The sequence below is a fragment of the Lynx canadensis genome, chromosome D1 (genome assembly GCF_007474595.2).
Source record: "Lynx canadensis isolate LIC74 chromosome D1, mLynCan4.pri.v2, whole genome shotgun sequence".
In the NCBI taxonomy this organism is placed as follows: Eukaryota; Metazoa; Chordata; class Mammalia; order Carnivora; family Felidae; genus Lynx; species Lynx canadensis.
Genome location: NC_044312.2, coordinates 100911082 through 100936778, shown reverse-complemented (window position 1 = coordinate 100936778; position 25697 = coordinate 100911082). Strand labels below are relative to the sequence as shown.

General features: G+C 39.5%; 3 protein-coding genes and 1 non-coding gene across 4 annotated transcripts; 2 read left to right on the top strand and 2 right to left on the bottom strand.

Moving 5' to 3' along the window:
• Positions 1-261: 261 nt before the first annotated feature.
• Positions 262-1203, top strand: LOC115526370 (olfactory receptor 4C6-like). Its single transcript, XM_030333781.1, has one exon. It carries the CDS (start codon positions 262-264, stop codon positions 1201-1203), a length of 942 nt encoding a protein of 313 aa, XP_030189641.1.
• A 7645-nt stretch (positions 1204-8848) lies between these two features.
• LOC115525678 (olfactory receptor 4C11-like) lies at positions 8849-9760 on the bottom strand. Its single transcript, XM_030332965.1, has one exon. It carries the CDS (start codon positions 9755-9757, stop codon positions 8849-8851), a length of 909 nt encoding a protein of 302 aa, XP_030188825.1. The 5' UTR covers positions 9758-9760.
• Positions 9761-15900: 6140 nt separating this feature from the next.
• Positions 15901-16002, top strand: LOC115526601. Its single transcript, XR_003972657.1, has one exon. It is a non-coding gene; the product is annotated as a U6 spliceosomal RNA (small nuclear RNA).
• An 8012-nt stretch (positions 16003-24014) lies between these two features.
• On the bottom strand, positions 24015-24926 carry LOC115525599 (olfactory receptor 4C11-like). The gene has a single exon (XM_030332846.1). The coding sequence runs from the start codon at positions 24924-24926 to the stop codon at positions 24015-24017; it is 912 nt and encodes a 303-aa protein (XP_030188706.1).
• Between the last annotated feature and the right edge of the window lie 771 nt (positions 24927-25697).

The following is a 25697-nucleotide window of genomic DNA, read 5'->3' as shown; positions in this document are numbered from 1 at the left end:
ACATGGAAGAACCATTTAAATAAAGAAAGAGGAGAAATGTCATGGAGAGGCTGGCATGAATGAAGTATCTATCTTTTCAACTCTTCATTTAGCATGTTGTTAAGATCCAAATGCTTGGATAGTGAATAAATGCATACAAACAAATAATAAGGTCCCTGAGGTCCTGGAAAGACATGAGGCCAACAATCACTAATTATAAATCATATGTTGCATTTTTAGGTTTTCCAGCTCCCAGCTGGAGCTCATATAAGCACCCAATAAATGGAGAATCCGAACAATGCGACTGAATTCATTCTTTTGGGCATCACAGAGAACCCAGAGCTGCGGAAAATGCTCTCTGCTGTGTTCCTAATCCTGTACGTGTCCACGGTCTTGGGGAACCTACTCATGGTGGTAACCGTGATCACGAGTCAGAGCCTGAGATCACCTATGTATTTTTTCCTCACTTCCTTGTCCCTCATGGACGCCACCTACTGTTCTGTCATTGCCCCCAAGACGATCGTGGACTCCTTCTCCGAGAGAACTACCATCTCCTTTGAAGGCTGCATGGCCCAGCTCTTTGCGGAGCATTTCTTTGGTGGTGTGGGGGTCATCCTTCTCGTCGTGATGGCCTATGACCGCTACGTGGCCATCTGTAAGCCCCTGCACTACCCGAGCATCATGAACCCTCGGGTGTGCCGCCTGCTGCTGGGAGGCGCCTGTGTCGGGGGGTTTATCCACGCAGCAATACAGCTTCTCTTCATGTATCAAATACCCTTCTGTGGTCCCAATGTCATCGATCACTTCATATGTGATTTGTTCCCATTGCTGAAACTCGCCTGCATGGACACCCACGCCCTGGGTCTCTTAGTCATCCTCAACAGTGGGGTGATGTGTGTGACCATCTTCCTTATCCTCGTGGCCTCCTACGTGGTCATCCTCTGCTCCCTGAGGTCTTGCAGCTCTGCGGGGCGGCGCAAAGCCCTGTCGACCTGTGGCTCCCACCTCACTGTGGTCGTCTTGTTCTTCGTGCCCTGCATTTTCCTGTACGTGCGGCCTGTGGCCACCTACCCCATAGACAAGGCAATGGCCGTGTCTGATTCCATCATCACGCCCATGTTAAACCCCCTGATCTACACCCTGAGGAACGCAGAGGTGAAAACTGCCATGGGGAAACTGTGGGGGAAAAGGGGGGCTTTTGTTGGCAGGTGCGTGTCATGCTAAGAGCATCATGTCTCCCATAAAGAGGAATTCTTTCAGACACGTGTGAGAAATAAACTGTCCATTCTCCACTAGCGGCCAGAGGGATTTCTTAACAATATAAAGTTCTTTATGATTTAGGATTTAAGGACCATGGATTTGTGAAAGGATTATGATCTGCTACTGATTTCGACCCTCCTTGGCTTCCCATTGCCTTTAGAAGCATCCTGCCTTGTGGTAAAATTCTCCACTTAATCTTTCTACTGCCTCTAAGTCCACATCTGGAGCGCCTCACCTCCTCCTTCACTGTCCGTCAGCAGTTGTGGGACTTTTTCACCTGCCCCCACAGCTCTTCAAGTTTTTGCTTCTCTCTGAGAGCAAGCCCTCCTCCTCTTCAGGTGGCTGTTTCCCCCCAATTTACAGCTTCAAACTAAGAGATGAAGCACTATCACCTCATAGAGCCTCCCCCCTCACACCTCTGTTAAAGATTCCTCCACTCCTACCGTAATCCCTACGCCGACATCTTCCTTATTTTCTTAGTAAAAATGATCAACAGTATAATTGCTTTTACATAAACGTCATTTGACTTTGGCTGCTTGCCAGCTTTCTCTGTACTGGACATCTCGTGGGAAGGACTTTTGTTTTATTTATGCCTGGCATCTGTTAGGTTTTTAATAAATGTCTGTTGAATGATTATAGAATGGAAGAGCTTTCCCCACTCCCCTGCCCAAACAGCCAAGTTCAGATAGTTGGGGGGAACAAGGAGATAATCAATAAGTAATTAAAAACAAACAAACAAAAGGCAGGGAGTGATCATTAGAACAGAGTCTGTGGAAATGGAAGGCTCTGGTTATTTTGTGGAGGGTCCTTCATATTGGGTAGGAAGAGAAGGATTCTATTAGCCCATAGCATTTCAGCTGATTGTTGAGGAAAAGTGATGAAATATATTAATACTTTTAATAACTTTAATACTTTTAATGATGAGAACACCAATAAATGACAGCAATGATCAGAAGGAAACGGCACGTGAGGATGAGTGCGATGAAGATTCTAGAAAGGGAGACTCTAAAACAGGACTATCATGGTATTTTCAAGGAACATAGTGGTCCACGTAGAGTGGCAAGAAGCAAGGTGAGAAATGTACACAGGGGTCAGATTATGTCGTGTGGAGACAGCTAACGCTCCCTATAACCGCAAAGCGCAGGAATGTTGTTTTGGTTTCTTAGAAATAACCTCGAGCCAGAAATTCTCCAGGAAGGCTGAATGACTTTAACTTTTGTGCTATAGGGGAGTAGGAGGCAAAGTGTAAAAAGCTTTTGCAGCTAGTTTCTATTTGTTCTTTCAGTTTTGATTGTAGAAGGAATTTTACAGTACCGTTTAAAAATACTTCATAGTAGGGGCGCTGGGTAGCTCAGTCGGTTAAGCATCTGACTCTTGATTTCAGCTCAGCTCATGATCTCATTGTTCGTGGGTTTGAGTCCCACCTCCAGCTCCATGATGGCAGTGTGGAGCCTGCTTGGAATTCTCTCTCTCTCTTTCTCTCTCTCTCTCTCTCTCTCTCTCCCTCTGCCCCTCCCCTGCTTGCTCTCTCTCTGTCTCTCTCTCTCAAAATAAATAAACATTTAGAAATATCTTTATTTCACAGTAAAGTACTCCTCCTAGTTTTATAGTTTTTCATTTTTTTTTCCATGTATCAATACAGAAGAAAAATCCACAACAATGTGATGGCTTGGGTCTTTGAAAAAGCCTAGGATAATCTTTATTTTATTAGAGTCACATAATATAAACACTACGAACGTCCTCGGAATGAGGTCCAAGACTTCATATTTTGTGATGTATGAGATTTGATACCTTGATAAACGTCAATCAAAGAAACAGTGCGATGCTAGCTTTAGTTTCATGTTTCTTATTCTATTGTTGAGAGCTTTTGGTGACTGTGCCAACTTATAATTTAGGGTTACCTGCCAGTTTGTTCACATCTTTTTTATTTTTTTATTTTTTTTTATTTTTTTTTAACATTTATTTATTTTTGAGACAGAGAGAGAGCATGAACAGGGGAGGGTCGGAGAAAGAGGGAGACACAGAATGTGAAACAGGCTCCAGGCTCTGAGCTGTCAGCACAGAGCCCGACGCGGGGCTCGAACCCACGGACCGTGAGATCATGACCTGAGCCGAAGTCGGACGCTTAACCGACTGAGCCACCCAGGGCCCCTCACATCTTTTTTATAGATGATTAAATAAGTTCTCAGGTCACAGCATGCCTCTATTTCTCATTAAATACATTTTATCACATAAGGTCTGGAAATTTTTTACATATTCTGCTTTCCGATACAATCTTTAGTTTACTGATTTCTGGTACCAGGATATTCTAATAATAAAGTTATATTTATATAACTCTAATAATAAAGTTAAAAGCAAAAGGGGCTCTTTCTGAGATGTCAATTTTTAAACTGAATTATAATTGAAGCACAACCAACTAAAAGGAAAATGAATCTCTTTAACTTGATGAAAGGGTGTGTTCCAGAAGCCTAAAGAAAATGTCCTGGTTAATTAGAAGAGTAATCCATTAGGGGCGCCTGGGTGGCGCAGTCGGTTAAACGTCTGACTTCAGCCAGGTCATGATCTCGCGGTCCGTGAGTTCGAGCCCCGCGTCGGGCTCTGGGCTGATGGCTCAGAGGCTGGAGCCTGTTTCCGATTCTGTGTCTCCCTCTCTCTCTGCCCCTCCCCCGTTCATGCTCTGTCTCTCTCTGTCCCAAAAATAAATAAACGTTGAAAGAAAGAAAGAAAAAAAAAAAAAGAAAAAAAGAAGAGTAATCCATTAAATTCAGAAATAAGAAATAAGGCCATCTTCTATAACTGCTATTATTATATATTTTACTAAGAGTCTTAATGCCAAGTTCTCAACCTCATATACCTACAGACACCAGGAAGATTTTAAAAATTGAGTAAAGTCAAATTGTGCAAAGATGTTTAAGAAGAAATGTAAAACATTTGTTCCCTACCGAAAGGGAGCAAATCCTGTCCCCTATTAGAGTCTGCCCAGACTAAGCTCTGCTCTGTTGTCACCCTATGGGGAGCATACATCCAAATTTGCCCCACACTCAGATTTTTAAGACAAATCAGGCATCCATATTTCTTTTTTTTTTTTAATGTTTATTTATTTTTGAGACAGGGAGAGACAGAGCATGAACGGGGGAGGGTCAGAGAGAGAGGGAGACACAGAATCTGAAACAGGCTCCAGGCTCTGAGCTGTCAGCCCAGAGCCCGACGCGGGGCTTGAACACACGGACCGCGAGATCATGACCTGAGCTGAAGTCGGTCGCTTAACCGACTGAGCCACCCAGGCGCCCCAGGCATCCATATTTCATATAACTTTTAATGATTTGAATATGTTGATGGCTAATTTTTTTAAAGGTTGGTAAAATCTTCTTCTAAACAACAATTTGGGATCAAACAAATTTACAAACTTTCAGGTGAATTCCAGTCCGTTGGCTGTCACTTTGGAAATTCTGTGTCAGCCAATGAAGTAACAGTAAAAAGGAAATAAGGCAATCAGAACCGAAAATGAAGCAACAGAATTCATTGCTGGGTGATGTGTTCATCTACTTAGCAAAACCAACACAATCAACAGACATATTATAGTGTTTATTAAAAATCTTGGTCAAAAATAAGCACAATATTACTTCCAAATGTAAGCATAATAAACAAGTTTAAAAAAATAAAATAAATGGTCTTCATCATCAAACTAAGAGATGTAACAAAAATTACAAAAAGCAGACTAAACGTCTTCACAAAAAGACATATGACAACTGAGTGAGGTGAGTTCTACGATTCATGATAGGAGAAACTCACATTTGAAAGTTGTTAACTTTTCGCAATTAATTGACACACTGAGTGAGCTCCTAATCAAAATCTCTGGAGATGATATTCATGGAAACTGACAAACTGATTCTAAACTCCATGCGGTTGAATATATATGTGAGAATGGTCAAAGATTTGGGGGGACGGGGAGGGGGGAAGGGGGAGAAGAACCAAGAGCAAATATATCACAAAGCTGTAGTAATCCACAGGGGCCAGGCAGATAAAATCACTTGCGCCCAACTGAAAGGAAGCTGGGAAATGAGAGAAGAAGGGAAACTTTTCCTGTGAGTGACTTAACTTTCCCTGGTGTAACTTGTCAGTGAAGCACTAAATATATATCCTGCTCAGTCCCATGTTTGAACCCTTTCAACTAATTTCTCTAAGCAATATTTTTCAGAACATCATCTTGATTGTTTCGGAAAGACGACATCCGCTTTTTAAGTTCCTCGAAGAGTTTTAAAAATGTTTCAGCTTATTGAAACATTACTGATTATGTGTATTGTGATCATGCAAATATAAGCAATAATAATGAAGGGTATTGTGCATTTATCATATCATGGGCACTTCCCTAAGCACTTTATCAATGTTAACTCATCTCATCTTTGCCACAAATCTATACATTCACTACCGTTGTGCTCCCATTTGGCAGATGAGCTACCTGAGATACAAAGAGATCAGGTGAATTGTTCCAGATAAATTTCTAAGCCTAGTTGAAAGCCCAGTTTAACCCCACGCTTCTAAATTCCTCTATGCCAATTCTCTGGAGATAGGAAATGTAAAAGCCATGGAAAGGTACACAAATTAATTAAATTCAACATAATGTGATGAACATGTTGAGAAGTAATTTACACAAGTACTAACGGAGTGTAAATAAAGAGCCTTTGGCTGAGCCATGAAAAGCTTCCTAGAAGAGATGACATTGAAGTTGAGCCTGAAACATGAGTAAGGTGTTTCCAAGTTAGCCAAAGTAAAGGACATTCCAGGTAATGGGACCAGCATGAACAAAGACATAGAGTATAGTATAGGCACCGCTAAGGATGAAATCAATTATATTCTACAAAACACGTTGAAAATTCCCTGGCACGTGGTAAGCATTTGGGCCAGAATTATTACACTGGGCCCACAGTTATTAGCCTCCCTGTATCTACACTGGTTTCCTTGTAACTTTGCAGACCTTCCCTTTCTGAGTCTGGGAAGTCCTTGTGACTCACTTTGACCGATAGAACGTGGTAGACACCCCAACAGAACGCCCGTTCTGAGCCTCTGCCTCAAGAGGTTTGTGCACTTTCATTTGCTCTCTGAGACACTTCTGCCATGAGAACAACCCCGGATTAGCATGCTGGACGACAGGCCACCAGGGAAAGAGCACCACCGTCCCATTCAAGATCATATCGGATCAGACTATAGCTAATCGAACCCAAACACCTGAGAGGTCCCAGAGAAGATCATAGAGTCACCCATCCACCTGGATCTGAACACAGAGAACTTTTTGTTGTTTTACCACAGTGATTGTTTCAGGGAGAGGTGTCTGACCCATAGAATATGCAATCTCAGCACTTTTGCTGGAATTCCCAGCTAAAAAATCCTGTCTTTCTTCTGGAAATTTTTATTTTAATTTTTTAGGTACTGCAGGTCAGCTTAGAAGCTCAGGGGACCTAAGACACTGCCATTATTCCTTAACTGTGTTTTACTGTTCAAACCCTATTATTCTAGCTTCTAACCTGATCCACCCCTTCTGATTCATGGGGTGAAGAAAGGACGAGGGTGACAGATCTCTATGATACCCTACAGAACTCTGTAACTACCTATCACCTGTTAGATTCCTACAGACCCTCCTCAGTTGTCCAGCTATTTGAAGAGGCTGATGCTATAATTACCTCAATACTAACTATGCCCATTGTCTGTTGAACCCTAGTGATGATTCTGTCCCGGATGCTGAGGTCTTTTTGTTTGCACAGGATTCCAACCTAAATGTAGAGAGGAGAGAACAGACACATCTCTCCTCGTCACTGAAATCACAGAAGGATTTTATAAGAGGCATCTTGAAACTTTGATGAAGTCATTTTTCCTTATGACCAATGAAAAGACTTATTTTCTGTCTTCCTTTCATTTCTCTTGTTCCTATACTTGGAGTGACTCCCTTTCGCCTTTCTTCATTACTCCTTCCCAAGGTCAATCTCCACCCAGTTCATTTGAAGTCTTTCTCATTTACAGATAAGGTTATATTATACAAATTTTTATTCTTAAAATTTTAGCTTTTATGTGAAAAGAAGTAAATATTTCTCATTTCAGAGTAATGTACAATCACTTTCTAAATGAAAATAAATTATCTTGGGGTCCAGTGTTCACAGAAATTATTTATAATGTAACCTTTCTCATGTAGCAAGGAGTTAAAATTGAAATGTTGAGTAGACACAATGGATGTGAACTGTGTGTCTAAATCACCTTATGCCTATTTCCAAACCAAAGGAAATGGTCAACAGAAGTATCCTACAACTAGATAGATGCCACAGAGAAGCTGTAAGGAGATCTTCTAGGGACCAGCTGAAAAGAGTTCATTGGGAAGGGTACAGAATTTGGAAGGTAACCACTGGCTTTCTGAGGGCTAACAAGGAGTCATCAGTTATCATAAGAAATAGAAACCTTCTTCCCACATCAAGGATACTAAAATTAGACAGCCTACAAAAAGCCCCCAAAAGGAAGGCAAATAAAAGGATTTCAAGATTTTTCAGAAGCAAAGACAGTGAGCCAGTTTGTTAAGGTACCAGGTCAAGTAAGACCTTTCTGTCCCCTGACCACTTCTCCCACCCCTCCCAACTGAGACCTTATCTAAAATCTAAGGGAATCTGGGATCTCTATGATCTAAGCATGAGAAGAGAATTTCCACAGCTTTCTGAGCACTAATAAACATATTTTCTTAACCTTACCACTTTCCATTCACCTTTTCTGTCTCTACAGTGTACATAGTTCTCCAGCCCTCTTTCTACCCCTCACCCTTCTGCATATTCGTGCTGCCAAACACCCACATTGCCCCTTCTCTGTGAACATGAAGGGGAAGGACCCTGCCAATAAAGCAGCTGACTGGCAGATACCGCCCATCACTGCCAAGTGTAAAACTCTCCTTCTCCCACCATTCACCAAACGTTGAGAGTTTTTTCCAGTGACAGTCCAGGTTTTCACTGAGGTTTCCAGCTTTTCTGGGAGTTTGAGGGTCCATCCATGTAGATGCCCCAGTGAGTCAGGCTCAGGCACAGATTCCACCACAGAATTTCTCATAACATCATCGCTAAGTCCCAGGTAGTCAAGACCACTACCTTCATTTCTAAGTTCCAGTTCCATATGGATTAGCTCTATGTCCAAGTTCTTAAGGACGAGAATAAAATCTGTAAAGAATTAGTGTGTGCACACACATACACACACTACACAGTCATTCTGTCACTAATCAGTGCATTTCTTTCTGAAGACAAATTGCACAGGAGGTGAAATTATCATGTAAATATGGCCATAGGTGAATAGAATTCAACTAAGGGCCAGCAAGGTGGTTCAAAATGGTTACAGACTTTAAGTTATCCTATTCTAATGCAATCCTCTCAGAATTAAGGATGTATATTCATTCATACTTATTTATGATAATTCAATTAAATATATAAAATATTAGTGATATTAAAATTCCTTAATGGATTTTCCCCCAATGAGAATATTTCATCTTTCCTGTCCATGAAGGAAAACCAATCTCTTAAGGAAATATACATTAGAAAAAAAAAGGAAATATACATTAGAATCCCTAAATATCCTGTATCAAGAGAAGTCATACTTTGCTACACCATAATTTCTTCATGGCTTTTTTCACTTCCATATTCCTCAGTGTATAGATCAGAGGGTTGAGCAAGGGTGTCCCAATTGTATAAAACACAGCCACTATCTTGTCTATTGGAAATGTGTTTGGTGGGCGTGTGTATATGAATATGCATGGACCAAAAAATAAGACAACCACAATAAAGTGGGAGGTGCAGGTGGAAAGGGCTTTTCGCCTTCCTTCAGTACCGTGGTTACGCAGAGAGTACAAGATGACAACATAGGACATAAGCAGGATTATGAAACTCACCGTGCATATGGCCCCACTGTTGGAAACAACTAGCAAATTTGTCACATAAGTGTCCATGCAGGCAAGTTTCAACAAGGGCTGCAAGTCACAGAAATAGTGGTCAATCACGTTGGGGCCACAGAAAGGCAATCTCATAGCCAGGAAAATTTGTGCCGAAGAGTGGATACAAGATCCCACCCAGGCTAAAATCACCAAAACGCTGCACACGTGCCGGCTCATGATGGTAGTGTATCGCAAGGGCTTACAAATGGCTACATAGCGATCAAAAGCCATGAGGATGAGCACCAAGATTTCCATGCACCCAAAGAAATGGGCTGCAAAGACCTGAGTCATGCACTCATTGTAGGAAATGGTCTTCTTCTGAGCAAGGGCATCCACAATCAATCTGGGGGCCGTGGTTGTAGAGAAGCAGGCATCAGCAAAAGATAGATAGAACAGGAAGAAGTACATGGGACTCCCAAGGGTCCTGCTTGTTTTAATAGTCACTACAATGAGAAAGTTCCCCGACAGTGTCGCAAGGTAAAAGATCAAGAAGACCCCGAATACTGCCTTCTGCTTTACTGGATCCTGTGTCAGCCCAAGGAGAATGAATTCAGTCACACTGCTATTCATCGTAATACTACTGGCTGAAAGTAAGGTGCGGTTGAGGACAAGGGCTGAATCTGCAAAGAGAAGAAAAGAAGTGACAGCTTGGGAAGATCGGTGGGCTGAACTCTGAATGCTTTGCTTTTGCTCCATGTCATGTTACCTCTGACTGCCTTCAATCCTCTTTGACTCTTGGTAAATCCGCAGATGCCCAAGCCTCTCCCAGAGCTATCTGTTGATTCATAAGCTAACTGCCTTGGGTCAACAAAGCCTTTGCATTTGGGGAGTAAAAATTAAATGTCCTTAAAAAATTATGATTCCTACCAAGACTGAAAACTGCAGAACTTGAACTGTCCTTGGGCAAGTGACTTAACTGTCTTATAATTTAGCTTTCATATGAAAAATGGAGTGCAAATATTTGCCTTAGCTGATCCTGAGTTTCCTTAAGAATTAAAAGATTGTATATGCACACAGATGCACACATATATCTCATGTGTTATGCATTTTTTTATCTATGTGCTTTGAAATCTGGAAAACACTATTCCACTATAATTAACTTGTTGGAAAATCCCTCTGGAAGAAAGTATTCTCTGTTCAGTTCACTCATTTTTGGGCCCCTAATCCCTTTATCTCTGACTCCATCAGTATGTTGGATGAAATATGCTTTATAAAAATCTGTTTTGACAATCTTAAGCTCCCTTGATCAACGTCAGTTTTACTGACGCCATTACATAACAAATGTCGGGACACCTTTGAAGTTGACATAATTGAGGGAAACTGTTTACCCTCTTGACTGTACTGTGGGACTAAACTCAGAATATTGGGCATCTCTGCCTGTGAATTCAACATGCTATAAAATTCCTAATGATGCCTATAATCTAAATGATGCCTGTTGTTACTCAGAGATGTACATTTTACCCTGAAGTAACCAGCATGCTTCTAAAAATTTCATCTGAAAAGTATCCCATAATTCCAACATACTGTTATGATTGTTCTATTTCAAGTTTTTGTTCATAACATGTTGAGTTTGTCACTGAAATCACCATATAATATCATTTTGTGTCCTGATTTTGACTTGAATTATTATAACACTTCCTCCCATGTCATTATACTTATCATTAGTTTAACTGTTAATTTAATTACGTGACATTGTATAAAGTTTCATAAGTGGCATCTCTTTGAACATTTGTCCTTTGAGTTATTTATATAGTTTCCAATTTTGAGTCACATAGATAACAACTTAAAGTAATTTCCCAAGTATGATGTTGTTGTCCCAAATGCTAGAGATCATCATGCTGTTGATAATTATTAAAAATGTTTCTCAACATTTTGTGTCCATTTATTAACTATATTTTATGATGAAATAATTCATGTCTATCATTCATTATTCAAAAGACACAGAAGAATAAAAGAATATTTAAAACTGTCTCCAAACTATTGAATTTATACTCCTACTCTCCAGAAATAACTACTTTTGGTTTTCTTTTAGAAATGTCTTTTAGGAAACATTCTCTAAGTATATTTACAAATGTGTGCATCTCTACATCCTTTTACTATATACATATATGGTCAATATTTCAAGGTTGATGATTTTGCAAAAAAGCTGATGAACATGCAAACAAACAAGAAAGGTTATTTTATGACACGATCTTATTCTCTCATTTGGTTAGTAGAAAACAATTGTATTTTGTTATATGCACATACATTTTTATCACCAACCACATTTTACACTGTTACTACATTTTTAATGAAAATATTGCTTTTATGAGAATTTTTTATCTTTGTTCAGTTCATATTTTGCAATCTTGATATTTTATCTGTGATGGCTATTCATCAAGAAAATAACTACATTTCTTGGTCAAGAACACAGTTGCTGTAGTCAGATGTCTTGGGTTCAAATCTCAGCTCCACTCTTTACTAGCTGGGGAAAGCTACTTTACACATAACATGGTTACACTGCAGATAAAATGAGAAAAAGATCCAGCTTATAATAAGCGAGAATTATGTAAGTCCCCGCCTCTGCTACTTTCCCTATTATGATTTTACTTTTTCCCTTTTCTATGACTTTTTTTCCTTTTCTTTTATTACAAGCTGTCCATTTCCCCATTCTAATTTAGTGTTTGTTTCAAAACATTTTAAAATTGTACTGCCTGTTCCCTTCTCTCAGAATTCCATAATTATCTTTGATTTTAAATATCAAATCACAATTATCTGGACTTATTGCAAAGAATGGGCAAAATACTCACCTGTTCTTAATGATTTATGAGTTTTAAGATATGCATAGATGAAAGCATTAATTATGTAAGGGACTATGTGATTGGTATTAGAAGAATAGAAACCATCTGCAAAGAGAAGAGTAAAAATTCCTAAAGGATAAATGGGTCAGTGAAAAACTCAGGGTTATGTTAAGAGATGAACTATAGATTTGATTGAAGAAATTCAAGTTCTAAACCAGGTTCCCTAAGATGCAAATCCCCTAAAGCAGAGCAGAGAGGTAGGTTAGCACAATGACAGAGCATCCAGGCTGAAGCCACACCGCCAGGATTCATACCCCACCCACTGTGCAGTATGATGCCATATTTCACAAGTCCCTACATAACTCTGTGCTACTTATTCTTCTTCTGTAGACATGAAGATTAAAATAATCTAATTTTTAGGGTTTCTGTGAAGGCTAAATAATTCAGTATGTACGACGCAGAAGAGATGCACGTATTTAGTAACTGCGATTGGAATGGTTCTTTCATTATGATTACTAGTATCAACATTCCATTATGATTATTAAAATTACCAGAATATTAATCTACCTGTTCATTTACCCATACCATCTGCACAACTGTTTTTCACACATATTTCCTTCCCCGAGTAACTGAAATCATCTGGGCACTGTGGTTCCTGCTAATTTGTTCCTGGTGATCAGGAGCTGGTAATGGCAACTCCAAATATCGTTCATAAATACTAAAAAACAGGGGTGCCTGGGTGGCTCAGTCGGTTGAGCAGCTGACTTCGGCTCAGGTCATGATCTTGCAGTCCGTGAGTTCCAGCCCCGCATCTGGCTCTGTGCTGACAGCTTGGAGCCTAGATAGAGACTGCTTCAAATTCTGTGTCTCCCTCTCTCTCTGCCTCTTCCCCATTCACACTCTGTCTCTGTTTGTCTTTCAAAAATGAATAAATGTTAAAAATAAATACAAATACTAAAAAACAAATACAAAGTGCAAACAGCTTCCCTATATGTGAACCATGATGACATGAGACTAGAAATAAAATATAACCTTGGTTGTAAAGAGTTTGTGATCCAAAGATACAAAAATCAGAGGGGTGAGAGCATTTGACATGAGAGAAACCAACCAACGTTTTAATGGGGGTGATGGGACAAAGAGAGAAGATCAATATGAAACCTCTGGTTTAGACTGATTCTAGTGTCATAGTAGAAAAACGTGGAAAAGTAGGGTTTCGTCTCTGCCAAAGGCCATGGAAGCCACGTTATGAAATTTGAACATATTTTTGCAGTCAAGTATGAGATTTGTAGATATACAAGATATGAGAGCTGATTTTATTAAGATTTATTCAGCACAGAAGGACAAACTCATTCAGCTGTTTATCAGAATTTAGTCATCTAGTTTTCTAAACATAGTCCAGTTGGATTTGGGCTTATCTGGAATGAGGTGCCTGCTCCCTTCAAGATGTCAGGGTTGCACTGAAGACATCCATCTTTGAATTCACTTAGAAACTCAATGGGCAGCATACAGGTGGATCCACTGTGGCCCCAGCAGAACGAACTGGCCCAGCAGGCATCCCAAGTATGATTCAGTGGTGACTCCAGACCTGTCCCTTCCCCTCTCAGAGGAGAAGCAGGTGGGCTCCCTCTCAGCTGTCTCTGTGGGGGGCGGGGAGGAGGCAGCAAAATCACACACCTCCTCTCAGCTTTGATAAGATCTTTTGGTCGTTGTTGCTTTTTAGTTTCTTTGTGTTGCTAAGACTTAATTTTTTTGGAGCAGTGCTACATTCACAGCAACACCAAGACACAGGTACAGAGATTCCCCATAAGGTCCCTAGCTGCCACCCAAATATCACCCCTGCCATTACCAACATCGCCCACCAGAATGGCACATTTCCCAGAACTGATGAGCCTACCGTGACACATCCTCATCACCCAGAGTCCAACGTTTACCCCAAGGTTCACTCTTGGGTTGGTACTTTATAGTTTCAGTAAATATTAGTAACATACATCCATCATCGTAATATCATACAGAGTATTTTCACTGATCTAAAAACAGGATCAGTTTAGATTCTCAAAACATGGGACATAAAAACTCCTTTCACACAGTGTCTAATACTCATAAAATTCTAAATAAAATGTCTCACACCATTTTGTTGAAGAAAAATAACATGTTAAGGGAGATAACTACGTGAGTTTTCACTGTGAGCATTATTAGTTCATACATAGTACAAAATCGGGCTGGTATCTCATGAACGTCAGTATTGCAAATGGTCAATCCTACAGTTCTTTAAGTGGACCCTCTATGTTTCTATACAGAAAGAAAGGGCACAATTTCAGAAATTCCCTCTTCTCCTTGCTCTCTATCCTCTCCTCTTTTTATCTCCTAGCTACAACTTCAAAAGGAAAAGTGGACATTCTAAAACTATGATGAATCTTAAGATTAAAGGGTTACTGTGGTTTTCAAGTGCAAAGGCTGAAATACTCACCATGACTTTCAAAGTCCTCAAACACTGTACCATAGTCTTGCTTACCACCTTTCCTCCCAGGGCTTCTGCTAATGTGTGTTCCAGCCATGCCTGACACTTGCTGTCCCTCCTGAATATGTCCTTACTATCTCATTCCCTACATTTTCAACATTTCTTAGTGGCTAAATGACCTTCATCTGATAAACTTCCACCTTCCATTGCTTCCTGTGTCCAGAGTACCCTGCTCATCTCCTCACCAGAGCCTTCCAGGTTTTCCCAAACAACTTTCTCGCTAATGGCCTTCAACTGTTAAAATGTGTGTGTGTGTGTGTGTGTGTGTGTGTATTTATTGGATCATGCACACCTTGACTATAGCCTTCTTTCTTTTTTCTTCCTCTAATTTCTTTGTTCATTTGATTTTTAAATCTCATAAGGGAATTTCACATTGTTCTATTCAGTGCACTTCAGACTAGGCTGGGAAGCAGCTTAGCAGAGAGCATCCAAAAAGCAACCAGTACCAGAACTCAAACCTTTGTGCTCCATGGAAATCTCTCCTTCTCAAACAGTCCACACCTCACCAGCCCTGCCAAGCAAAGCATCAGACTCCTTTCATTTGGGTGGGGCCGGCATAAAGCCAGAAACCATGAACCAGTAGAGAAGAAAAGCACTGCCATGCCCAGTATGTATCCTGACTCTCAAATGGATGCAAATTGAAGAGGGATTAAAAAAGAGAGCAGAATTTATATTCATATTTATGTTTCTGTTTATTTATGTTTATATTTATTTATGTTCACATTTATCATTTAAGCCCACGGTGTAAGGTTGAGCAAAGAATCTTGTTAGGGATAAAGAGTACTTGTCTTGGATTTCACGAGAGAGTTTGCTTCTCATTCCTCCACTCCATATATACCCCTTACCCCAACAGCAGAAAGAGAATATAATTCTTAGCTGTAAGCAGGGGTGACAGTGGGTCTGGACAGACAACTTTAGTATCACGACTGGCAGAACAATCAGTATATAATAGAATCATGTTATCAACAGTGCCAATGCATAATGACGGTGTACGGTCAGTATACAATCCAATCCTTTTTCCTAACATTAAGCCTTATACATAAGAAATTCAAAAGTATAGGGGGTGCCTGGGTGGCTCAGTCAGTTATGTGTCAGACTCTTGGTTTCAGCTCAAGTCATGATCTCGGGGTTTACGGGATCAAGCCCAGCATTGGGCTCTCCACTGACAGCCTGCTTAGGATTCTCTCTCTCTCCTTCTCTCCCTCACTCATTATCCCTTTCTCTCTCTCTCCTCTCTCTCTCTCTCTCAAAAAAAAAATAAACAAACATTTAATTTTAATACATAAATAGGTAAATAAATAGAGGGTCAGATGCTTATTTAATCAATTAAAAGACAAAGAAACCCACATGTATAGGGTACTATACCTCTGCCCCCTCGAATATAACCACCCCTTTCCAAGGAATTGGTCCCGAGTGTGCTCACTTTCGGAGCACAATTCCTAAAATTGGAACGCACAAAGATAGCATGCCCCTGCGCAAGGATCATAAAGCAAATTCATAAAGCATTCCATGTTTTTTATTTGAAAACAAATTATATTTTTAAAAATTTTCTCCTGAGACGGTGACACATCAAGCAGAGACCAGCGAAAGCTGGGAGCCCTGACACATTCAGATCCTCTCATCACTAAGACAAATATGTTCCTGGAGCTTCAAGCTTCTCAGGAGACAGAATTATATCATGGCAACTGCCCTAAAACCCAGCCCTGCATGGGAGGCAAGGAAAAGAACATAGTTTACTTGAGTTTGAAAACTTACCTTATTGCTCGTAAAGGAGATGCGATCCAATAGAGAGCTCCTCGATTTGCTCTCGCAATTCGGATTTACTTTGAAGATGAATCATGTGCAGTAAGTGTGCAACATGTAAACCGTACATCCAATAGATTTACTCAGCTTTCCAGTGCAGGGTCTGTGGAGAGAGGAGATACTCCACGGATAGCCAGTCTTTCCTAGAAGGCCTGAGTTAGAGCTGTAATATCAGCAGAAAATTTCTCACTTCTATTCTTAAAACTTAGGAGAATAAAAAGGAAACATCCCCACTATTCTATGATAGGAACATCTCTAAAAGCAGCTCTGTAACACCCCCCCCAAAAAAAACCCTGGAAGAGCACATGAATTAACATTTCTTCCTCCTCCACCAGATATTTATAGAGATTTCATAGACATTCACAAATGCTGAGCCTTTGAAGGGACAAGGACTCTGCCCTTCCCACCCAACCCCAAGGGATAAACTCAGTCAATCCTTGACCACAGCAAACCACAGTGCCAAGGATTTTGAACAAGACTGTCAGTGGGCAGATTCTGTCCCCAGAGCTCTTCTCCCCCTCCAGTCTGTCCTAAGGGACACATCTCACTTCATTTACTGAGTGCTCCACTCCTGTCCCTGCCCTACAGAAAAAGCAAGCAGGTATAGATCACTGAAAGTTCCCAAATGCTCTGCTCTTTAGACCAAATCTTTTCTAACCCTACAAAACTCAGAGCCCATGTACAGGTTAAACCACATGTGATATAATTGAATTCTAGCTTCACTATTTTTGTCTCTGTCACTTTAAGCAAGGTTCTAAACCTACCCCTCTTTCTCATTCTAGAGAATGTCACTCTTAGATATAATACAATAAATCTTAATGAGACTCATAAAATATAAAATTACAATGAAACCTACTCATTAAAATTTCTAAATATTTTGAAGTCAGTTGAGTCAGTAGGTAAAGAGAGAAGAGAAAGAATATGGAAATTAAGACATTTTTAAAATATTTTTTTTATTTTTAAATCAATTCAAGTTGTACTTAACAATGAAATGCACTTTTGTTATTGAGCAATTCTACACATTACTCAGTGCTCATCACAAGTGTCATAGACTGGCTACCTCTGGAGTATCTTCTCTCCTCTTGATGTCCTTTACTATTTCACCAGCTACCCACCTCCCTTTGGCAACCAGCATTTTCTACTCTGTATTTTAGAGTCTGGGGTGTTTCTTATCTTTTTTCTTTCTTTGTTCATTTGCCTTATTTCTTAAATTCCACATATGAGTGAAATCATGTGCTATTTGACTTCCTCTGTCTGAGTTATTTAGCTTATGGACACTCTAAGTCCATCCATGTTTTTGTAAATGGTAAGATTTCATTCATTTTAATGCTATGACTGCATTGTATGTACCACATTATATTTTTTAATTTACATGCAATTTAGTCAGCATATAGTTCACTAATAATTTCAGGAGTAGAATCCAGTGATTCATCCCCTACATCTCGCATCCAGTATTCATTCCAACAAGTGTCTTCCTCAATGTCCTTTGCCCATTTATTCATCCACCAACTCACAACCCCTCCAGCTCCCATCTGTTTGTTCTCTATATTTAATTTTATTTTATTTTCTTGTTCGTGAAGACAGAAAGAGAAAAATATGATCCTTATTCCCATTTTTATGAAAAGATTTTTCTTCAGTTTTTTCTACTGTATTTTTCACGTTTTTGTAAACTTTTAAATCGATTTCACTTTCCTCATTTCTTTTTATTCTATGTTATTGTATTCATTATTTTAAATTTTCAACTGTTTGCCTTTTTTTCACTACTATTCTTTCCTTTTTCTCTCTATTCTATCAAACTTCTTTCAATAAACAATCAGAACACACCTGTGACTAGCATCCTTCATTTGATTTTTTTTGTGTTGATTTTAATTTTTTAATTTTTATTTATTTACTTTATTTTGTTAATTCTTTTTCTTCCTTCAAAATGATGAAACGAAGGAATTCACCCCAAAAGAAAGAAAAGGAAGAAATGGCAACCAGGGACTTAATCAGCACAGTTACAAGCAAGATGACAGAACACGAATTTAGAATCACAATTGTAAGAATACTACCCAGGGTAAAATAAAAAACAAAAAACACAAAGAATCCTGTTTGTGGCAATAATAGAAGAAAGCTCCAGTCAAGGTGAAATTAAAAATGCTATTACTGACATTCAATCTCGAATGGTGCTATGGTGGCAAGGATGGATGAAGCAGAGCAGCAAATTCATGATACAGAGGACAAAATTATAGAGAATAATGAAGCAGAAAAAAAAAAAGAGGAAAACTAAGGCAAAAGAGCACATTATAAGGATGAGAGAACTCAGTGACTCATTAAAAAGGAATAACATCCAAATCATATGGGTCCCAGAAGACAAAGAGAGGGAAAGGGGGTAGAAGGGTCATGGGAGCAAATAATAATGGAAAAGTAGACCTCAAAATCCATGAAGCCCAGAAAACTCCCATTAGATTCAACAAAAACCAAGCATCAAAAAGGCATATCATAGTCAAGTTCACAAAATACTTATGCAAGGAAAGAATCATGAAAGCAGTAAGGGAGAAAAAAAAAAGTCCTTAACCTACAAGGGAAGACAGATCAGGTTTGCAGCACACCTATCTGCAGAAACTTGGCAGGCAAGAAAGGAGTGGCAAAATATGTTCAACGTGTTGAATCAGAAAATATGCAGCCAAGAATTCGTTACCCAGCAAGGTTGTCACTGAAAATAGAAGGAGAGATAAAAAGTTTCCCAGACAAACAAAACTGATGGAATTAGTGAACACTAAACCAGCCCTGCAAGAAATTTTAAGGGGAACTCTCTGAGAGGAGACAAGATGAAACAAAACAAAAAAGATCAAAAGCAACAAAGACTACAAAGGACAAGACAATACCACCAGAAACTCCAACTCCACAGACAACACAATGGCAATAAGTTCATATCGTTCAGGACTCACTCTAAATGTCAATGGTCTAAATGCTGCAATCAAAGACATAGAGTAAAAGAATGGATAAAAAAAAAACAAGACCCATCTATATGCTGATTACAAGATATTCATTTTAGACTCAAGACACCTTCAGATTGAAAGTTAGGAGATAGAGAACCATCTATCATGCTAATGGTTGCCAAAGGAAAGCTGGAGTAGCCAGTCTTATATCAGAAAATCTAGATTTCAAAATAAAGAATAAAATAAACAATGTAATGTAAAGAGATGAAGAAGGGCATTAGATCATAATTAAGTGTCTATCTACCAAGTAGATTTAACAATTGTAAACATTTATGTCCCCAAGGTTTGATACCACAAATTTACAAATCAATTAATCACAAATATAAAGGAACTCATTGACAATAATACGATAATAGTAGGGGACTTCAACACCCAAATTACAACAAACGACAGATCATTTGAGTGGAAAATCAACAAAGAAACAAAGCCTTTGAGTGACATACTGGATATAACAGATATATTCAGAACAATCTATTCTAAGGCAGCACAACACATATTCTTCTCCAGTGCACGTGGAACATTCTCCAGAAAATATCGCATACTGGGACACAGATCAGCCCTGAATAAGTACAAAAAGACTGAGATCATACCTTGTATATTTTCAGACCACAACACTGTGAAACTCAAAATCAACCACAAGAAAAAATTTGGAAAGACAACAAATACTTGGATACTAAAGAGCATCCTACTAGAGAATGAATAGGTGAACCAAGAAGTTAAAGAGGTACATAAAAAGTATATGAGCCAAAGAAAATGATAACACCGCAGCAAAAAATCTGCTCAGAGCCAAGGCAGTCATGAGAGGGACGGTACTGTGTAGCAATGCATGCCTTCCTAAACAAGGAAGAAAGGTCCCAGAAAAACAACCTAGCATTATATTTAAAAGAGTCGGGAAAAGAACAGCAAATAAAACCCCAAATCAGCATTAGACAGGAAATAATACATATTAGAGTGGAAATCAATTGTATCAAAATGAAAAAAAAAAAAGTTGAACAGATCAATGAAACCAGGAGTTGGTTCTTTGAAAGAATTAAAATTGATAAACCTCTAACAAGTTTCATCAGGAAGAAAAGGAAAGGACCTAAATAAATCAAATGGAGAATGAAAGAGGAGAGATCACAACCAACACTGCAGAAATACAAACAATATTAAGACAGTATTATGAGCAATTATATGCCAATAAATTGGGCAATCTGAAAATAATGGACAAATTCCTAGAGACATATAAACTACAAAAACTGAAATAGGAAGAAATAGAAAATTTGAGCAGCCCATAACCAGTAAAGAAACTGAATCTGTAATCAAAATCTCCCCAAAACCAGAGTCCAGGGCTGGATGGCTTTCCTGGGGAATTCTACCAAACACTGAAAGTAGAGTTAATGCCTATTCTTTTGAAGCTGTTCCAAAAAGTGGAAATGGATGGAAAAGTTCCAAACGCATTCTATGAGGCCAGCATTTACCTTGAAATGGAGAACTAAATGGAGAACTAAATGGAGAACTAAAAAGGAGAACTACAGACCAATTTCCCTCATGAACATGGATGCAAAACCTCTCAACAAAATCCTACCCAACCTGATCCAACAATACACTAAAAGAACTATTCACCACGATCTAGTGGGATTTATACCTGGGATGCAAGGATGACTCAATTTCAACAAATCATCAATGTGATACATCACATCAGTAAGAGAAAGGAGAAGAACCACGTGAACCTGTCAATAGATATGGAGAAACCATTTGACAAAATTCAGCATCCTTTCTTGATAAAACCCCAGTTTGTAAATGGTAATTAAACCCTTTCTTTCTAAGTTCCCTTTCTCCCTTTCTTGATCAGTCCTTGTGAGTGTTTCCACTCTTTCTCTTCCTCATCAGCTGCTTTTAGGGGGAGTGCATTTCCTGTACTCTCGCCCTGTCTCTGTCCTCTGTCCACAAGCAAAAACAGCTCCCCACTATCCACAGCTTCTCTCTCACCCAGTTCACCTCTCTGCACCATGTACCTGCTGAGTTCTGTGCCTCATGTTGCAGATTGTGGTGTTAATCCTCAAATCTGTTTTCTAGTTGTGCAAGATGGTTTGGTGATGACCTAACTCTATTTCAGGGAAGAGAGAGAGAAAAGAAAAACCTACCCTGCTGCTCCACCATCTTTGCCCCTCCAGTGCTGTCTACCATCACTTTCCAAATGAAAATAAATTCTCTTCAGGTCCAGTGGTCATACAAATTGTTTACAATGTAACCTTTCTTATGTAGCAAGGTGTTAAAACTGAAATGTTGAATAGACACAATGGATGTGAACTTGTGCCTAAATCATCTTATGCCTACTTCCAAACCAAGGAAATGATCAACAGAAGTATGCTACAACTACATAAAGGATATAAACGTGGTCGGGTTATAAAGTGGCTGAGTAATTTGTGACAACAGCTTTAGAGAATTCACTGTAGAGGTATGTCTGTCCCTCACGCCAGGGGTGTGTGTGGTGTGTGTGTGTGTGTGTGTGTGTGTGCACGTGCGTGTGTGATGGAGCCCTAATCTGAGAACCTAGCATGGGACCCTCCATATGGGTGCACTGAGCAGACTGAGGTAAGTAAAGTCAAGGAAGGAAGAGAGACTGGTTGGTATCAGATGAGGGTGACTGTTTGACATCAGCCTATGTTAGAAATGTTTCTTCATCAATAGAACACTTTGGGAGCAGAGATGCCTGGATGTTTCCCAGAAACTACCACACAGAAGCCATAAAGAGATCTTTTAGGGACCAGCCCAAAAGAGTTCACTGGGAAGAGTACAGAATTTGGAACTGAACCACTGGCTTTCTAAGGGCTAAGAAGGGGTCATCAGTGATGACAAGAAATAGAAATCTTTCCACATCAAGGACGCTAAAATTAGAGAGCCTACAAAAAGCCCCCCAAAGGAAGGCAAATAAAAAGCTTTCACCATTTACCAGAAGAAGAGACAGTGAGGCAGTTTGTTAAGGTACCAGGTCAAGTAAGATCTTTCAGTTCCCTGCAAGTTCTCCCACCCCTTCCAACTGAGACTTTATTTAACATCTAAGAGAATCTGGCATCTAAATGAACTAAGCATGACAAGAAAATTTCTGCAATTGTTCTAAGTATAACCTTCACATGACCAGATTCCAATGCTTCAGAAATGAAACTGCAAGACACAAAATTAGGAAGATCGGGAGTCTTCACTTAGAACATAAAACATAATTGCCTCTTGTAAATATGGCACTGAGAGCTCTGACGAATGTCTTCTTTGGGACTTAACTATTTATTCTGCCACCTCTTTCTATGTAGGAGTCTTGGGCATCTTTGATGGGACATGATAACATTTGGTCTTCAGTTGGTATTGCACATACTTATTTAGGTCATTGGATTATTTTCCCATTAGCCTATATCACTTAAAGTAATTCTTCTTGGTTCCAATTTGGTCGGAATTATAAGTTCAGACACTGAAACAGCATCACATGACGGTACTTAATTATGAGATTATGATGTGGTGGTGGCGGACGTGGTGGTGGTTATGGGGGTAGGGTGTTTATTACACATATCAATTAGGTTAACTTCAAAAGTGAAAATATGTATTTAAACATTCTCCTACAAAACCAGAAGCCCAAAATTGAAAAGCACCTTCAATCCTGGGTTCTCCTGAGGAATAGGAAATTTGAATTTTCAGATAGTATTAGGAACCTAAATAAATAAATAAATAAATAAATAAATAAATAAAGGGTTGTCCCGATATGCAAATAAATGGAAGAGCCAAAGAAGTCAAGCTAATCTAGGTCAATTTTATAGAGACCCAGGAACTGCATTTTTTTTTCCCTGCAAACATTCAGATACCCAATGAGTATTCCCCAATATAAAAAGGCAAAGCTTCTTCTATCCCACCTGGATACAGTTACCACTTTCCTTTCACCTTTGCTTTCTCTACACTGTACATTGTTTTCTAGCGCCCTTCTACCCCTTAACCTTCTGCATATTCCTGCTGCCAAACCCCCTCACTGACCCTGATCTGTGAAGATGAAAGAGAAGGACCCTGCCAAAAAGCAGTTCACTGGCTGATACCGCCCATCACTGCCAAGTGTAAAACTCTCCTTCTCCCACCATTCACCAAACATTGACAGAGTTTTCCAGCGACAGTCCAGGTTTTCACTGAGGTTTCCAGCTTTTCGTGGAGTTTGAGGGTCCATCCATGTCCCAGTGAGTCAAGCTGAGGCACAGATTCCACCACAGAATTTTCTCAGAATATCTTCTCCAACTCGAGACCACAACCTTCATTTCTAAGCTCTGGTTCCATAGGGATTACCTCTACATCCAAGTTCTTAAGGACAACAATAAAATCTGTAAAGGATTAGTGCGCGCACACACACACACACACACGCGCACATACAGACAATCATTCTTCCAATAGTCAGTATATTTTTTTCTGAAGACAAATTGTACAGGAAGAGAAATTATCATGTGAATATGGCCAGCTGTCAAAAGAATTCAACTGAGAGCCAGCACAGGTGGTTCACAATGTTTATGGATTTTAAGTAATCCTATTCTAATGCCATCCTCTCTGAAAAAGGGATGTGCATTTATTCACACTTATTCATAATAAGTCAATTAAATATATAAAATATTAGTTAAATTAAAAATTTTAATGGATTTTTCCCACAATGAGAATATTTCATCTTTCCTGCACATGAAAGAAACCAGCTGTTAAGGAAAAATACATTAGAATCCCCAAATACCCTGTATCAAAAGAAGTCATGCTTTGCTACACCATAACTTTTTCATGGCATTTTTCACTTCAACATTCCTCAGGGTATATATCAGAGGGTTGAGCAGGGGCGTCCCAATTGTATAAAACACAGCCACCATTTTGTCTATTGGAAATGTGGTTGGGGGGCGTGTATACATGAATATGCATGGACCAAAAAATAAGACAACCACAATAAAGTGGGAGGTGCAGGTGGATAGGGCTTTTCGCCTTCCTTCAGTACTGTGGTTTCGCAGAGAGTACAAGATGACAACATAGGAGATAAGCAAGATTATGAAACTCACCGTGCATATGGCCCCACTGTTAGAAACAACTAGCAAATTTATCATGTACGTGTCCATACAGGCAAGTTTCAACAAGGGCTGCAAGTCACAGAAATAGTGGTCAATCACGTTGGGGCCACAGAAAGGCAACCTCAAAGCCAGGAAAACTTGTGCCGAAGAGTGGATACAAGATCCCACCCAGGCTAAAATCACCAAAACGCTGCACACGTGCCGGCTCATGATGGTAGTGTATCGCAAGGGCTTACAAATGGCTACATAGCGATCAAAAGCCATGAGGATGAGCACCAAGATTTCCATGCACCCAAAGAAATGGGCTGCAAAGACCTGAATCATGCACTCATTGTAGGAAATGGTCTTCTTCTGAGCAAGGGCATCCACAATCAATCTGGGGGCTGTGGTTGTAGAGAAGCAGGCGTCAGCAAAAGACAGATAGAACAGGAAGAAGTACATGGGACTCCCAAGGGTCCTGCTTGTTTTAATAGTCACTACAATGAGAAAGTTCCCCAACAGTGTCGCAAGGTAAAAGATCAAGAAGACCCCGAATACTGCCTTCTGCTTTACTGGATCCTGTGTCAGCCCAAGGAGAATGAATTCAGTCACACTGCTATTCATCATAATACTACTGGCTGAAAGTAAGGTGCAGTTGAGGACAAGGGCTGAATCTGCAAAGAGAAGAAAAGAAGTGACAGCTTGGGAAGATCGGTGGGCTGAACTCTGAATGCTTTGCTTTTGCTCCATGTTATGTTACCTCTGACTGCCTTGAAACGTCTATGACTCTTGGTTAATCTGCACATGCCCAACCCTCTCCCAGCTCTATTAGTTTCTAATCTGTTGATTAGAAACTAACTGCCTTGGGTCAAAGCCTTTGCATCTGGGGAGATAAAATTAAATGTCCTTTAAAAATTATGATTCCTACTAAGATTGAAAGCATCAGAACTTCAATTCTCCTTCAGCAAGTGACTTAACTGTCTCAAAATTTAGCTTTCATATGAAAAATGGAGTGCAAATATTTGCCTTACCTGATCCTGATTTTCCCTAAGAATTAAAAGATCATTTAGGCACACAGATACACACATATATCTCATGTGTTATGCATTTTGTCTATGTGCTTTGACATCTGGAAAACACTATTCCACTATAATTAACTTGTTGGAGAATCCCTCTGGAAGAAAGTATTCACAGTTCAGTTTATTCATTTTTGGGCCCCTGACCCCTTTATCTCTGACTCCATCAGTATGTTGGATGAAATATACTTTACAAAATATGTTTTGACAATCTTTTACTTAACCTCCGTTGTCCAATGTCAGTTTCACTGACGCTATTATATAACAAATATCAGGACACCTTTGAAGTTGACATAATTGAGTTGACATAATTGAATTGACA

Excerpts from the sequence above, each read along its gene's own strand:
- LOC115526370 (XM_030333781.1), top strand. The coding sequence starts at position 262 with ATGGAGAATCCGAACAATGCGACTGAATTCATTCTTTTGGGCATCACA.
- LOC115525599 (XM_030332846.1), bottom strand. The coding sequence starts at position 24,926 with ATGATGAATAGCAGTGTGACTGAATTCATTCTCCTTGGGCTGACACAG.
- LOC115525678 (XM_030332965.1), bottom strand. The coding sequence starts at position 9,757 with ATGAATAGCAGTGTGACTGAATTCATTCTCCTTGGGCTGACACAGGAT.